At 38.3% G+C, this 13,819-nt stretch overlaps 1 protein-coding gene across 2 annotated transcripts in view; it reads left to right on the top strand.

The window, feature by feature from the left end:
- Positions 1-13,819, top strand: part of Znf318 (zinc finger protein 318) — a 36,712-nt gene that overhangs the window by 11,339 nt on the left and 11,554 nt on the right. The window contains exons 4-9 of one of the 2 annotated variants that reach the window (XM_027950454.2): positions 343-1,785; positions 3,256-3,355; positions 5,518-5,822; positions 11,892-12,095; positions 12,560-12,659; positions 13,535-13,653. In XM_027950454.2, coding sequence (XP_027806255.1) covers positions 343-1,785; positions 3,256-3,355; positions 5,518-5,822; positions 11,892-12,095; positions 12,560-12,659; positions 13,535-13,653 — 2,271 coding nt within the window. The remainder of the gene's footprint in view (positions 1-342; positions 1,786-3,255; positions 3,356-5,517; positions 5,823-11,891; positions 12,096-12,559; positions 12,660-13,534; positions 13,654-13,819) is intronic. The other variant, XM_027950456.2, reaches the window with a different exon arrangement.

Here is a 13,819-nt window from a genome sequence, read left to right on the forward strand (position 1 = left end):
TAAGAATACTGATTTTATTAGTTTCGTTTGGTACTGGGGATTGAACCTAGGTACTTAACCACTGAGCCACATCCCCGGCCCTTATTTTTTATTTTGAGATGAGGTCTCACTAAGTTGCTTAGGGCCTTGCTAAGTTGCTGAGGTTGGCTTTGAACTTGTAATCCTCCATAGTCTCTGGGATTATAGACATGTGCTACCACACCTGGCTTATATTCTCCCTTTTATCTATACTCATATCTCGCTTTTAATTCAGAAAGAACAAAGTTTTTAAGTACTTAAATCAGTTACTGGTGTTCTGAGATTCTGCATAGGGGCTAAATAAAACTGTGTTTGTCTTTGCAGCTTGAGAGTTTTTCCAGTAGTACCAGCTCCAACCAGGATCACACTCTTTACTCTGGACACTCATCTCTTCCACTAAGTGGTGCTATTGCTGCTTTTGCCTCAGAGATTGAAAACAAGGGAACTACAGTGGAGACTGCCCTGAAGGAACCTCCAGGCAATCTCTACCAATGGGGTACCCTCCCTGGGCTGCCTAAAGACAGCAGTCCTCTAAGAGAAAAGTTCGGAAGTTTTCTGTGTCGCAAGGAGAAATTGGATTTGAAATCTGAGGGACCTGAACGACACACAGATTTGTTACTCCCCCATGAGAGAGCTAGCCAGGATGGCAGTGGTTTCTCTCGCATTCTGAGCATGTTGGCTGATTCTACCAGTACACAGGAAAAAAGGCGCCGAAGCTTTCCTGACATTGAGGATGAGGAGAAATTTCTCTATGGGGATGAGGAAGAGGATTTAAAGGTGGAATCCCCACCAAAGACCCTTGGGAGTTCTGAGAGTGAAGTTGTGAGGCAGAAGGCAAGCTCCCTATCCTCTTCACCTCCAGCTATAAAACTAGAATCACTGGAAGATACCAATCCAGAATATGCCAAGATTCATGACTTGCTAAAGACCATAGGGCTGGATATTGGAGTAGCAGAGATTAGTAAATTGGCTGCACGCACCCAGGAACGGCTTCATGGCAAAAAGCCATCATCACGCTCTTCAGCTGACCGCCGTTCCTCTGTTGACCGACATTTTTCAACTGACCGCTCCTCAGTGGATCATCGTTTCTCAGCTGATCGGCGCTCCTCAGATCCCCACAGACTAGAGAGCAGGGAGGCACACCATAGCAATACCCACTCCCCAGAAGTGTCCCATCCACACCCAGCCTCCCCTGTGGATCCTTACCTGCTCACAAAAAATAGCCCTCCATTCCTAAAATCTGACCATCCAGTGGGTCGTATTTCAGGACCAGAAGTGGTTGGCAGTGGGTTTCAGTCATCTGTTGCAGTCAGGTGCATGCTACCATCAGCCCCATCTACCCCAATTAGACTTTCACACTCTGCTTCTTTATCTCAGTTTCATATGCCAAGGACTTCCCAGTTTGCTGCGGCTCGAATACCTCCAAACTACCAGGGACCTGCCATTCCCCCTGCCTCCTTTGATGCCTATAGGCACTACATGGCATATGCAGCTTCAAGATGGCCCATGTACCCTGCCTCTCAACCATCAAACCACCCTGTACCTGAACCCCATAGAATAATGCCAGTAACTAAACAAGCTACTCGGAGCCGTCCCAATCTCCGTGTGATCCCCACCGTGACTCCTGATGAACCAAAACAGGAGGAGTCAGTGCTAGGCCCAGTTCCTACTGCCCAAGTGCCTGTCCAGGTGTCTATCCCATCACTCATAAGATACAATCCAGAGAAGATCTCTGATGAAAAGAACCGTGCCTCCCAGAAGCAGAAGGTAAATATTAGCTTTGGTTGTTCCATGTCCGAGTTTTCGTTTTAACATAAAATTTGTCATTTAGAGGGGGCTGAAAATTTATACGGCCCTTCCAACTCCTTTGGATGTTGCTGACATCACCCTAAGTAATATATAGCCCCTTTGATCTTCTCTCACACGTTTTGTCATTCATTATAAACAAACAAAAAGTATGGCCATTGGTGACCATGATTGCTACATTTGTTTTCTTTCTTTCTTTGATTCTGGGGATTGAACCTAGAGGTGCTTTACCACTGAGCCACATCCCCAGCTTTTTTGTTTTATTTTGAGTCAGGGTCTTGCTAGTTGCTTAGGGGCTCACTAAATTGCTGAGGATGGCCTTGAACTTGCAGTCATGTCTCAGCCTCTTGAGTTGCTGGGATCACAGGCATATGCCACTGGACCCAGCTGACTTTTTAAAATGTTTATTTCTTGGTACAAAGTAATGGTCTTAGAACACTTAGGGTAGGAGCTGGGATCCTTGAAGTCTCCCATTTTCTCATTTTTTTCCAGTTTAAAAAAAAATTAGCTAATCCTTAGAAGAAAAAAAAAACTTTCCCTTAATTTCTGTTGTAGTTATATATCCTGAACTTCAGCCTTTAGTTTATTGAATTATTTTGGGAAAGGGGAATAGGTTCAGTAAATATAAAACTTAAGACTTCGGAGATAGTGTTTGGAGGCTGAACACTTTCTCTTTGTTTTTCCTTCAAGAGCTATCTCTTAAGTCAGGGCTGATAATTCATAGGTTTTTCTCACTGGTCTATTAAAGACTAAGCCATATTTGTTTTTTTCCATTAGGTGGTAGTAATGTGGTTGAAACATCATGAGCTTTAGGGCAGGTATACTTTTTTTTTAGTCTCCTTACTCTTGTGACTTTTGGTAAGTTACTTAATTTTGCACAACCTCAGTTTTCTTAACTGTAATATAGAGAAAATGTTGTGAGGATTAAATAACATGAAATATGTAATGCACCTAATACAGTGCCTCACGCATAACACACATTAGTTCCCTTCTTCCTGGTTCCTTTTGGGTTCAGAACCACTGTCCAGTAGTTGCTGTCAGTGGCTCTAGGTGTGTCTTGCATAAAAATAATACATTCTGAGTGTATAGTTCTTAAAAGAACTGGGATTGACTACATAATCAGAACCTCTGTGTACAGGTATGTGATCCTTAGTTTAAGATACATAGCACAGGACTGGGGATGTGGCTCAAGCGGTAGCGCACTCGCCTGGCATGCGCGGGGCACTGGGTTCGATCCTCAGCACCACATAAAAATAAAATAAAGATGTTGTGTCCACCGAAAATATATTTTAAAAAATTCTCTCTCTCTCTCTCTCTCAAAAAAAAAAAAAAAAAAAAAAGATACATAGCACAAGGCTTTCTGGAAGAGAGCAATAGAAAAGGGAGGATGTTGGAAGCTGAGGGACTATCTTACCATTTTGTACTTTGCAGGTTATTGAAGAGAGGGAAAAACTGAAGAGTGACCGGGAGGCCCGCCAGAAAAAAATGTACTATCTCAGGACTGAGTTGGAGCGGCTTCATAAACAACAAGGTATCAGGCAGCTCCTTTGCATGGCTGACTTTTAACTTTAGTAGGAGACCCAAGTGGAGAGGTTTTGTTACTTTCAGGTTCAGTGACTCAAAGTTTGACTTTTAAAAATTATTTTTTAAAAAGGGCTGGGGGATGTGGCTCATTGGCAAAACACTTTGCCTATTACGCACAAGGCCTTGGATTCTGTCCCTAGCACCACACACAGATACACACAAATAATTATCATTATTAACATAGACCTAGAGAAAAGTTGCAACAACAGTACAAAGAATTCTTAGGTACTCTTTTTCCAGATTATTAACATCTTAACTACACTTGCTCTATTATTTCTGTGTGTATATGTGTGTGTGTGTGTGTGTGTATGTGTGTGTGTGTATAATTTTAACCTAAACTCTTACAGCAAGTTGTAGATGTGACACTTTGTGACCTCTGAATATTTGTGTTTTCTAACAACAAAGAATTTACATACATAACCAGTAATCACAGCGCAGTAATCAAAATGAGAAAATTAATCAAAATGAGGCTACAAATCTATTCATAGTTCACAATTTTCCCAGTTATGTCCTTTATAGGAAAAGAAATTGCAAAATTTTTCATCATATTCAGTTGTCATGTTTTTTTTAATCTTTTAATAATAGTTCCTGAGTCTTTGTGTTTCATAACATTGACAGTTTAGAAGAGTCGTGTATTTTGTAGAATGTCTCAATTTTGGTTTTTCTGATGTTTCCTTATGATTAAATTTGGATTATTCATTTTTTGGGACAAACATTACAAAAGTGATGCCAGATTCTTATCAGGTGTTGATTTACTGGTGGTGTTAACTTTGATCATTTGGTTAAGATGATGTCTTCGAGGTTTCTCCACAATAACATTACTATTTTTATCCTTATAGGGGATATCTTATTATAAGACATTAATAAATATAGGGAAGTACTTTGAGATTATATAAATTCAGTTACTCTTCAAACTTCCACTCACTAATTTTATCATTTAATGATGATTCTTGCCTGGAATATTGATTTATTGCCTTTTTTTTTTTTTTTTTGGTGGTATGGGGGTTTGAACCCAGCACCATTTGCCTCTGAACTCTATCCCCTGCCCTTTTTAAAATTTTATTTTGAGATAGGGTCTTGCTAAAATCCTCCTACCTCAGTCTCTCAAGTAGTTGGGTTTACAGTTATGTACCACCACATCAGGCTAAATAGTGACTTTCTAATTTTATCACTTCTACTTTTATTAATTGGCTTTCTACTATAAGGAGGAACTTCTTTACCTCTACACTCATTTGTTTACTCACTTATATCAGTGTAAATTCATAGATTTTTCATTCAGTAGTAGTAGTTATACTTTCATTATTGTTACTTTTCATGCTCAAATTGTCTCAAATTTAGCTAGTGGAGCTCCTTTAAATTGGCTTCAGTGTCCTTTTAATATGTTCTCATCATTTTTTGAGCATTTCCTTACTTTTTGGCCCAAAGTATTCCATGATGCTTTACTTTTCATTTCTTCTATGCTTTTAGGAATTCACATGTGTAATAAGGAAAGAATATAACAAGGCTTCTAAATAATGCAGCCTAATGGTATGAAAGAACAGAGAACAGGAAGAAAATATAATTACTTCTGTTTGGGTTTGTGTTGCTTAGGCATGAGAAAGTTAATTATCCTATGAGATCTAATCCATGAGGACCTGCAGATGGAATAGGAGATATTAGGTGAACCTGAGGTGAAACCTAAAACTCAGTGTAGAGGTTGGTATGGTATCCTTAAATAATATGTGTCTTTGAATGGTTTTTACCCTCTGAATAATTTTTCTGGCTCTATGAAGAGAAAATAACTGCTATATTCATAATTACAACATTTATTGATTTTTCTTAGGGAACACAAGCTCATAAACTCATATTTTTGTTTAGGGAGCCCCTGAAGCCTATCCATAGATCTTAGCTAATTATACCTACAGAAAAAATAATCATCTATCCTTCACCTTCATAGAAGCTTCACCTAAGCCAGCCTTTGTGGAAGGAAAATCTTATTTACCTTTAGAAGCTTTTGTGAAGAGTGATTTTTGTAACCATAATGCACTGATAGATTACTACTTATAAATGAAAAATGGCTCATTGTAATTTATTTCCCCTGTTTCTTCCTGTTGACATTTGACTACTCAGGGGAAATGCTGCGCAAGAAACGAAGGGAGAAAGATGGTCACAAAGACCCACTTCTGGTGGAGGTGAGTCGGCTTCAGGACAACATCATGAAGGACATTGCAGAGCTACGACAAGAGGCAGAAGAGGCAGAAAAGAAGCAATCTGAACTGGACAAAGTGGCTCAGATCTTGGGAATTAACATTTTTGATAAATCCCAGAAATCTTATAATGATAGTAAAGAGCCTACAGAAAAGGCTGGGAAAGCAGAAAAATCTAAGAGCCCAGAAAAATTGTTGTCATCCTCAAGCTCTTCCTCCAACAATAAGGTAATCACTGTTCCATTTCTATTATATCTTTTTTTTTCTCATAGACTCCTACAGAAGCTTTCTAACATTTTCTTAACCTTACCTTCCAACCTGTTCTTTACTCTTCTTAGAATCATTTTCTTAAAATCTAGATCAGATCATGGAATTTCAGCAGTTAATTGTTACCCACAAAGTAGAATCCAGAATCAGTATTCAAGACCTTCCATGTTCTTGTTGTGGCATTTACTCCTTAATTCACTCCAGTGTATTCACAACTTAAGTTATTACCATGTTGCTAAAGCCAGTGGATACATTTCAGTTTTCAAATCAGCGGCATTTGACATAGGGAACCACTATCTCCTATAAATACTTTCTTCCCTTGGCTTCTGTCACACTCCTTTTTCTCCAAGTACATTGGGTGCTGCTGTTTGGTCTATTTAGCTGCCTGTTGTCCCATAGATGATCTTTAAATATTTGAGTTTTTCAGGGCTCAGTCCTAGCCCAGTTCTCCAGAATTCTACTCTCTCCCCAAGCCATTTATCCGGTTTTATGCTGAAATACCATGTACTTCTTCCAGTTTTATATTTGAGTTCAAATGATTATTCTAAGTGTTTTAACAGCTCACTTATCATTTCTACTTCATTGTTTCATAGGCACTTCAAATTCAGCATGTCCTAAACCTAAAATTAGTGACTGCACTCAATCTCCCTCCAATTTTTTCTTTCTCTAGTATTATCCATTTTCAGTGAATTGCACCACTATTCAACAGTTTTCATGCTAATGCCTGAAAAGCATTCTTAGTATTTTCCTCTCCTTAACTGCCCTACAACCATCAATTACAAATTCTGTGTACTCTTCTTCCAAAGTAAATCCTAATCCCATTCACCTTACCATCTCTGTTGCCATCCAGGTAACTTCAATTCTTGCTTGTACTGCTACATTCTTGTTTTCTCCACATATAGCCAATGATTGTGATGCTTACTCCTTTGCTTACATCTTCAGCTTCATTGCATGCTTCTTTTCCTTCTTGCTCACTATACTTTATTTACTAGTTTTTTTAATTCCTCAGATATATAATCCACTCTAATGCCTTTGTATGTCCTTTATTTACCATACAAGCACAACTCTTTCACTTTTTTTAAAAAATCAATGAATACCTTTTTTTTTATGTTGTTAACAGAACTTTATTTTATTCATATGTGGTGCTGAGAATCGAACCCAATGCCTCACACCTGTGAGGCAAGTGCTGTACCACTGAGCCACAACCCCAGCCCCTCAATTCTTTCTTTATTCTCTCTTCTAACTCATATACATCCTTCAGATCATGACTTAAATTCCTTCTGACTCCCTTCCCTGATTCCCCAGATTGTTAAATTTGCCCAATATATATTCTCATAATAACTTATAATTTTTCTTCATAGCATTTATGATGGTTGTTATCATATAATTATATGTGTTCCCCCAGTTAGATTTTTAAAGTTCAGAGAATCCAGAGCTGTATATGTTTCATTCTCCAACATAGTCCCCAGCATATAGCTCAGTGCCAGGCACATAGTAATGAGTAGTATTCAGGAAGTACTACACTACATCTTATACCACCTCAGATTGCTTACTTTTCCAGTTGTGCATTATGCTATGACACCTCCCTGATTTTGTATTAGTAATCCTTTTAGCCAGGAATAATCTTTCTCCCAAATCCATTCATCCATTAAGGCTCAACTTGAATAATCCTTCCTCCATGAAGAATTGTCAGAATTCCGCCTATTTTGAGCCCTTCTTTACATTCCCATAATGTATTCTTTCCTTTCTTTCTCCCTTCCCACCTTTCCTTCCTCCTTCCTTCCTTCCTTCCTTCTTTCCCTCCTTTTCCTCCCTTCCCTCCCTCCATCCTTCCTTCCTTCCTTTGTATTGAACCCACGGTCTTATAGATCTAGGTAAGTACTCTACCACTGAGCTATATCCCCAATCCATACTTGTTTCTTTGTAAGATTTTTTTGATTCTTATTTAAAGACTGTTTTTGGTACCAGGGATTTAACCCAGGGACACTTTACTACTGAGCCACATTCCCAGCCCTTTTTATTTTTTATTTTGAGACGGAGTTTCAATAAGTTGCTTAGGATTTAACTAAGTTGTTGAGGGTGGCCTTGAACTTGCAATCCTCCTGCCCCAGCCTCCCAAGTTGCTAGGATTACAGGTGTCCCACCATGCTGCTAAAGACTGTTCTTATGCCTGGCTCCTTCACTAAATGAGAACTTCTTGAGGATAAAAGAGTATAACTTGTTTATTTTTGTGTTCCCCATGGCATCCAATATGTCTAGCACATAGTAGGTGCTGAGTTAATGTTGAGGTATAGGAAAGAGGATATTCTGTGGTATTTATCAACCAAATTCTAATTTTTCTCTGTCTTCCTGGAAGAGTGCTCTTTCTCAACTACATAGGACTACAGTCTCTTTATACCTGCATCTTGAGTCCAGGACTTCAGTGTTAGGCTTCTACTTATGAAGAACCCAATGGTAATCTATTATCTTTTTTTTTTTTTTTAAAGTTGTAGAGAAACACAATACCTTTATTTTATTTATTTGTTTTTATATGGTGCTGAGGATTGAACCCAATGCTTCTCACATTCTAGGCAAGTGCTCTACCACTGAGCTATGACCCCAGCCCATCTGTTATTTTAATTTGGGTAAATATGTTCTCTGAAGCTAACCAAGGATATGTTAGAATTAAGCTTTCATGTCTTCAGTAAGGAATGTTGCACTTAGAAACTTTCCTATTTGCCCTTGTTTTTCTTCTTTATATGTCTGTCTCTCTTGTTCTTCCTCTTTGAGATGCCAGTGATCAGACCCAGTGCCTTCTGAATACTAAGCAGGCACTCTCCCACTGAGCTACATCCCCAGCCCTTTTTTTTTTTTTTTTTTTAAATATTTTTGGTAGTTGTAGATGGTCACAATACCTTTATTTATTTATTTATCTTTATGTGGTGCTGAAGATTAAACCCAGTCTCACGCGTGTTAGGCAAACACTCTACCACTGAGCTATAGCCCCAGCCCCCCTTTTGCTACTGTTTAAAATGTTGGAGCCAGCATGGTGGCACATACCTGTAATCTCAATGGCTCAAGAGGCTGAGGCAGGAGGATAATGAGTTTAAAGCCATGTTCAGCAACTTAGTGATGCCCTAAGCAACTTAGTAAGACCTTGTCTCTAAATAATATACAAAAAAGGGGTGGGGATATGCCTCAGTGATTGAGTGCCCCTGGGTTTAATCCCTAGTACCAAAAAAATTTATAGGTGGTTTGAGATTTTCTCACTCTTGCAGTTTATTTCAGAAAAATATATACACACATAAGCCTATAATTCCATTCATACCTCAGGGTATATTATTCCAAATATTCTTATTTTGTTCATTAGTTTATTTAACAAATATTTATCAATCACCATGAAAGTGGTAGGCATTAATCTAAATATGGGATGGATAGCAGGAAACAATATGGATCCATATTTTCATGAAATTGGAAAAGATAGATGATAAGTAAACAAGTGCATGTAATGACGGTTAAGAATGTAAGTTAAGGTGTATATAATAGTTAGAGAAGGTCTTTTGAATAAAGTGACATGTAACATTCTGCATGTATTTACATATCTTTTTTGGGGGGTATCAGGGATTGAACTCAGTGGGTACTCACCCACTGAGCCACATCCCCAGCCCTATTTTGTATTTTATTTAGAGACAGGGTCTCATTGAGTTGCTTAGCACCTCGCTTTTGCTGAGGCTGGCTTTGAATTCAAGATACTTCTGTCTCAGCCTCCCGAGTCACTGGGATAACAGCTGTGTGCCACCACGCCCAGCTTTACATATTTTTTTAAAATACTTTTTAGTTGTAGATGGACACAATACCTTTATTTATCTTTATGTGGTGCTGAGGATTAAACCCAGTGCCTCACACGTACTAGGTAAGCGCTCTACCACTGAGCCATAATCCCAGCCCAGCTTTATATCTTTAAAAAAATTTTTTTTCTAGTTGCAGATAGACATAATACCTTTATTTAATTTATTTATTTGTATGTGGTACTGAAGATTGAACAGAGTCCCTCACATGTGCTAGGCAAGTGCTTTACCACTGAGCTACAACCCCATACCATATATATATATATTTAGTTTTAGTTGTGGATAAACTTCTAATATTTTTATGTGGTGCTGAGAATCAAATTCAGTGATTTACACAAGTTCTCTACCACTGAGGCAAGTTCTGTACCACTGAGCCCCACAACCCCAGCCCTATCTTTTTTGATTATTCACGTATATTTTGTTACTTTTCTCAGTATGTCATAAATGTCTTTCCACGTCAGTAAATTTACTTCTGTAATATATTTTTCATAACTTTATTTTTTATTGTTTTTGTTTTATGGAGAGCAAAATTTATTTGACCAATCAAATCACTGTTTTTTGACATAATAATTTCCTTAGGATAAATGTCAAGGAGTGGAATTGCTGTGTCAAAGGATGTACAGAATTTTTTATTTTTTAAATTGAACTGGGTATGGAACCCAGGGGCTCATGCATGCTAGGCAGGTGTTGTACCATTGAGGTGCCACTCCAGCCCCATCATTTTGAGGTATGTAATATGTATTCCCAGATTGTCTTCTAGAAATGTTACCAATTAATACTCCTACAAGCAGTGTAAGAACTCTCCAATTCCCTGAATGTAATCTCTTTAGGGACTTTTGAATAGGACTCTGATAGGGAAAGAGTATCTTTGACATTCTTATTTTTTCCCTTTCTCTGTCTCCTATCTTCTCTCTACCAACCAGAATTACAGGTACCCAGTTCCCTTGTCTACTATAGAACCCCATCCATACTTACCTTCTCTCTATTGCAAAATTATCTTTTTTTCTATTCCTTATGTCCCAACATTAACTAAAATTCTCATTTCCTGAATGCCATCATCCCAGCTTGGTAAATAATTCATATTATAATACTTATTGTTGAATTTAACATTGGGAAGTGTTTTTGTTTTTGTGATACTGAGGATTGAACCCAGGGGCACTTTATCATTGAGATACGTCCTCAGCCCTTCTTAAATTTTATTTTGAGGCAGGGTCTTGCTAAATTGCCAGGGCTGACCTTGAACTTGTGATCCTACTGCCTCAGCCCACTAAATTGCTGGAATTACAGGTGTGCACCATCATGCCTGGCTGCAGTTATATTTTAAAAGAGAATTCATGTTAACTCAAAGGTGTTAAATCTAATGATGACCTTTATGTAGTTAGGAATATTTTACCCAGATTCCTTTAAGTCATTTCACATAAATGACAGTCTGCTTTTTTTTAAAAAAAAAAATTGTTTTGTTATATATGGATATAATACTTTTATTTTTATTCATTTATTTTTATGTGGTGCTAAGGATTTAACCCAGTACCTCACATGTGCTAGGCAAGCACGCTACCACTGACCTACAACAGTTCTGCTCAATGCACAACCCCAACAGTCTGCTCTATGCATAACACAGCCCCAACAGTCTGCTCTATGCACAACACTATAGCCCTTCTCTAGTTTTCTAAACCAGGATGCATGTGATAAGTGAGTTAGCTGTCACCTATTTTCTTTGTTTAATTTACTTTGCCTGTCAGTTACCTTTTCCATTTTGGTTTTTCTTACCGCTTTGGTTATCGCTCTGATTTTAAAATTGAACAAGTGTATTTGGTTGTATAGTTAACAGGTTAATTATCTCCCAAAGGGTATACAGTGAAAAGACTCCTCCTACACTTGTTCTCCAGATCTCCTCCCCAGAAGGGCCTAATGTTTCCACAATTTTGGGTATTTTAGAAATATTTAAGGATATGTAAGCTACTGTATTGCCATTATGTTTTATTTTTTATGATGTGATAGAACTGTGGGTTCTAATTAGTTCTCTTTGAGCCTCGGACATAGGTTTCCCTTGGGGTTCTCCCCAGCTTGTCTAGCCTTTTAGGCATTGAAAATATGGTCATATATCCTTATTTCTATTATTACAACTACTTGATTTTTTTCTGAGAGAAGACAAATCCAGACTACCTTGAATTCTTTTAAAGTTCGGGTTTTTCCCTTCTAGGAATCAAAAGTAAGCAATGAGAAGTCCCGCATTAAGAGCCCTAAGCCTGCTGAAAGCCCCCAGCCAGCTGCTAAGCAGTCTGATCAGCCCATTGCTGCTTATGAGTATTATGATGCTGGCAATCACTGGTGCAAAGACTGCAATACCATCTGTGGGACCATGTTTGACTTCTTCACTCATATGCACAATAAGAAGCACACACAGGTAGGTATCCTGTCTTCTGTTTCCACTATCACCCTCATTCCCCTCCAACTTCTATGCCCCCATCTGTATTACAAAGCTGGAAAATGAAACATGCTCATGGGCAGGAGCCCCAGTCTGAAGAGCCAAGAGGTACCAACAAAGGAGACACCACCCCCAGGGCTCAGTCCAGGGGACCTGCCTATAACTAAACACCATAACAAGTGTAAGTGAGGCTTCTGCCTCTTTTGATTCCTTGAGTACCTGATTTTTGTTTCATTTTATCTGTTTTTATTACTTGCTCTAACATGTGTTTACCTTTTCCACAGGTGAATTCCGATTAAACAGTTGGCAGAGGGGATGGGTGGAGGTGGGGAGCTCTAGGGACTTCTGGTTCCCTGGTCTTATGTGTGGGGGAAAAAAGAAAGAAAAGTGGGTCATTGAGTTTTTAGTGCTGTTGTGTGAGCACCTCTGCCTCTTGCAAATAGACACTGGATCCCTACAACAGACCTTGGGCTTCAAAAACCCAGAGTGAGGCCAAGCAAGATGCTGTAAAACGCACTGACAAGATAACTGTTCCTGCAAAAGGTGGGTTTACTCCTTACCTCCTTTTTGGTTTCCTCACATTCCTCATATCTCCAATGAAGAGGTGTCCCTGAACTAAAGTTCTAGGAAGCAGCATAGCATGCATGAGTCATGAACATTCCTTTTTACAAATCTGTAAGAATGCCTTCTGTGTGCAAAACATTATAGTAGGTCTTGAAGATATAAAGACATCTTTAAGACAATGATCTCTACCTAATGACCAGAATTCAATGAACGGATGTTAATTACATACTTAGTACTTAAAGTATAGCAGAACAACTGTATTTGTCATTGGCTTATTCACTAACATATTTGAAATCCAGTTATGAAGGATAGTAAGAGGTGATTTAACTGCCTTTTCAACTAAGAACTATAAAATATGATGAAGTGTTGCTATTAAGGGGTAAATCAAGAAGTAAATTTTCTTGATATTTAAGCTTTTCAATTTCTTAAAACTTCACAAGTAGTACTCCTACTACATTCTTTAGATCTATAGAGAATAGTTTCTTGAACAATTAATCCTAACAGGAGAGTTTCTTATACACATGTTAGTGGACTGTTTGGGAGTACAGTTTTTAAATCTCATGAGATACTTAGTGCTACTTACAGTTTGAGGAGAATCAGCAGAGGGAAACACAGGAGAATCCTGAATTAACTAGTGTCCCCAAGAGATAGAAGGAATAGCAGTCAAGAGCTCAAGCCTTAGGTTGGGAAGACTATGCCCTTGGGATCCATCTAAATGCTTCTTCTGACTCCAAAGTGGGTAAGGTCCTCTTATCATAATTATTTTACTGCAAAGGGATGATGGGATTTCTTTTGGTTGCTGTCACTTTTGGTGGAAAAGACTTATTTCCTTAACTTTCTTCTGTTTCTTTCAGGCTCTGAGTTTCTGATTCCTATCACTGGGTTTTATTGCCAGCTTTGTGAGGAATTTTTGGGGGACCCAATTTCTGGAGAGCAACATGTGAAGGGTCACCAACACAATGAGAAATACAAGGTTTGTAGTACTTGATGGAGTTTCCTACTTTCTGCAGTGATTCTTTTGACTTTGTCAAACTGTGGAGCTAGAGATAGTTATTGACAGTTTAAATTCCATATAACCAATAGGATATTTGCTTTAATCTTAGAATCATTAATATCCTTGAAAAGTTTAATATAGGGAT

This window comes from Marmota flaviventris, chromosome 6 (assembly GCF_047511675.1).
Source record: "Marmota flaviventris isolate mMarFla1 chromosome 6, mMarFla1.hap1, whole genome shotgun sequence".
NCBI classification, from domain to species: Eukaryota; Metazoa; Chordata; class Mammalia; order Rodentia; family Sciuridae; genus Marmota; species Marmota flaviventris.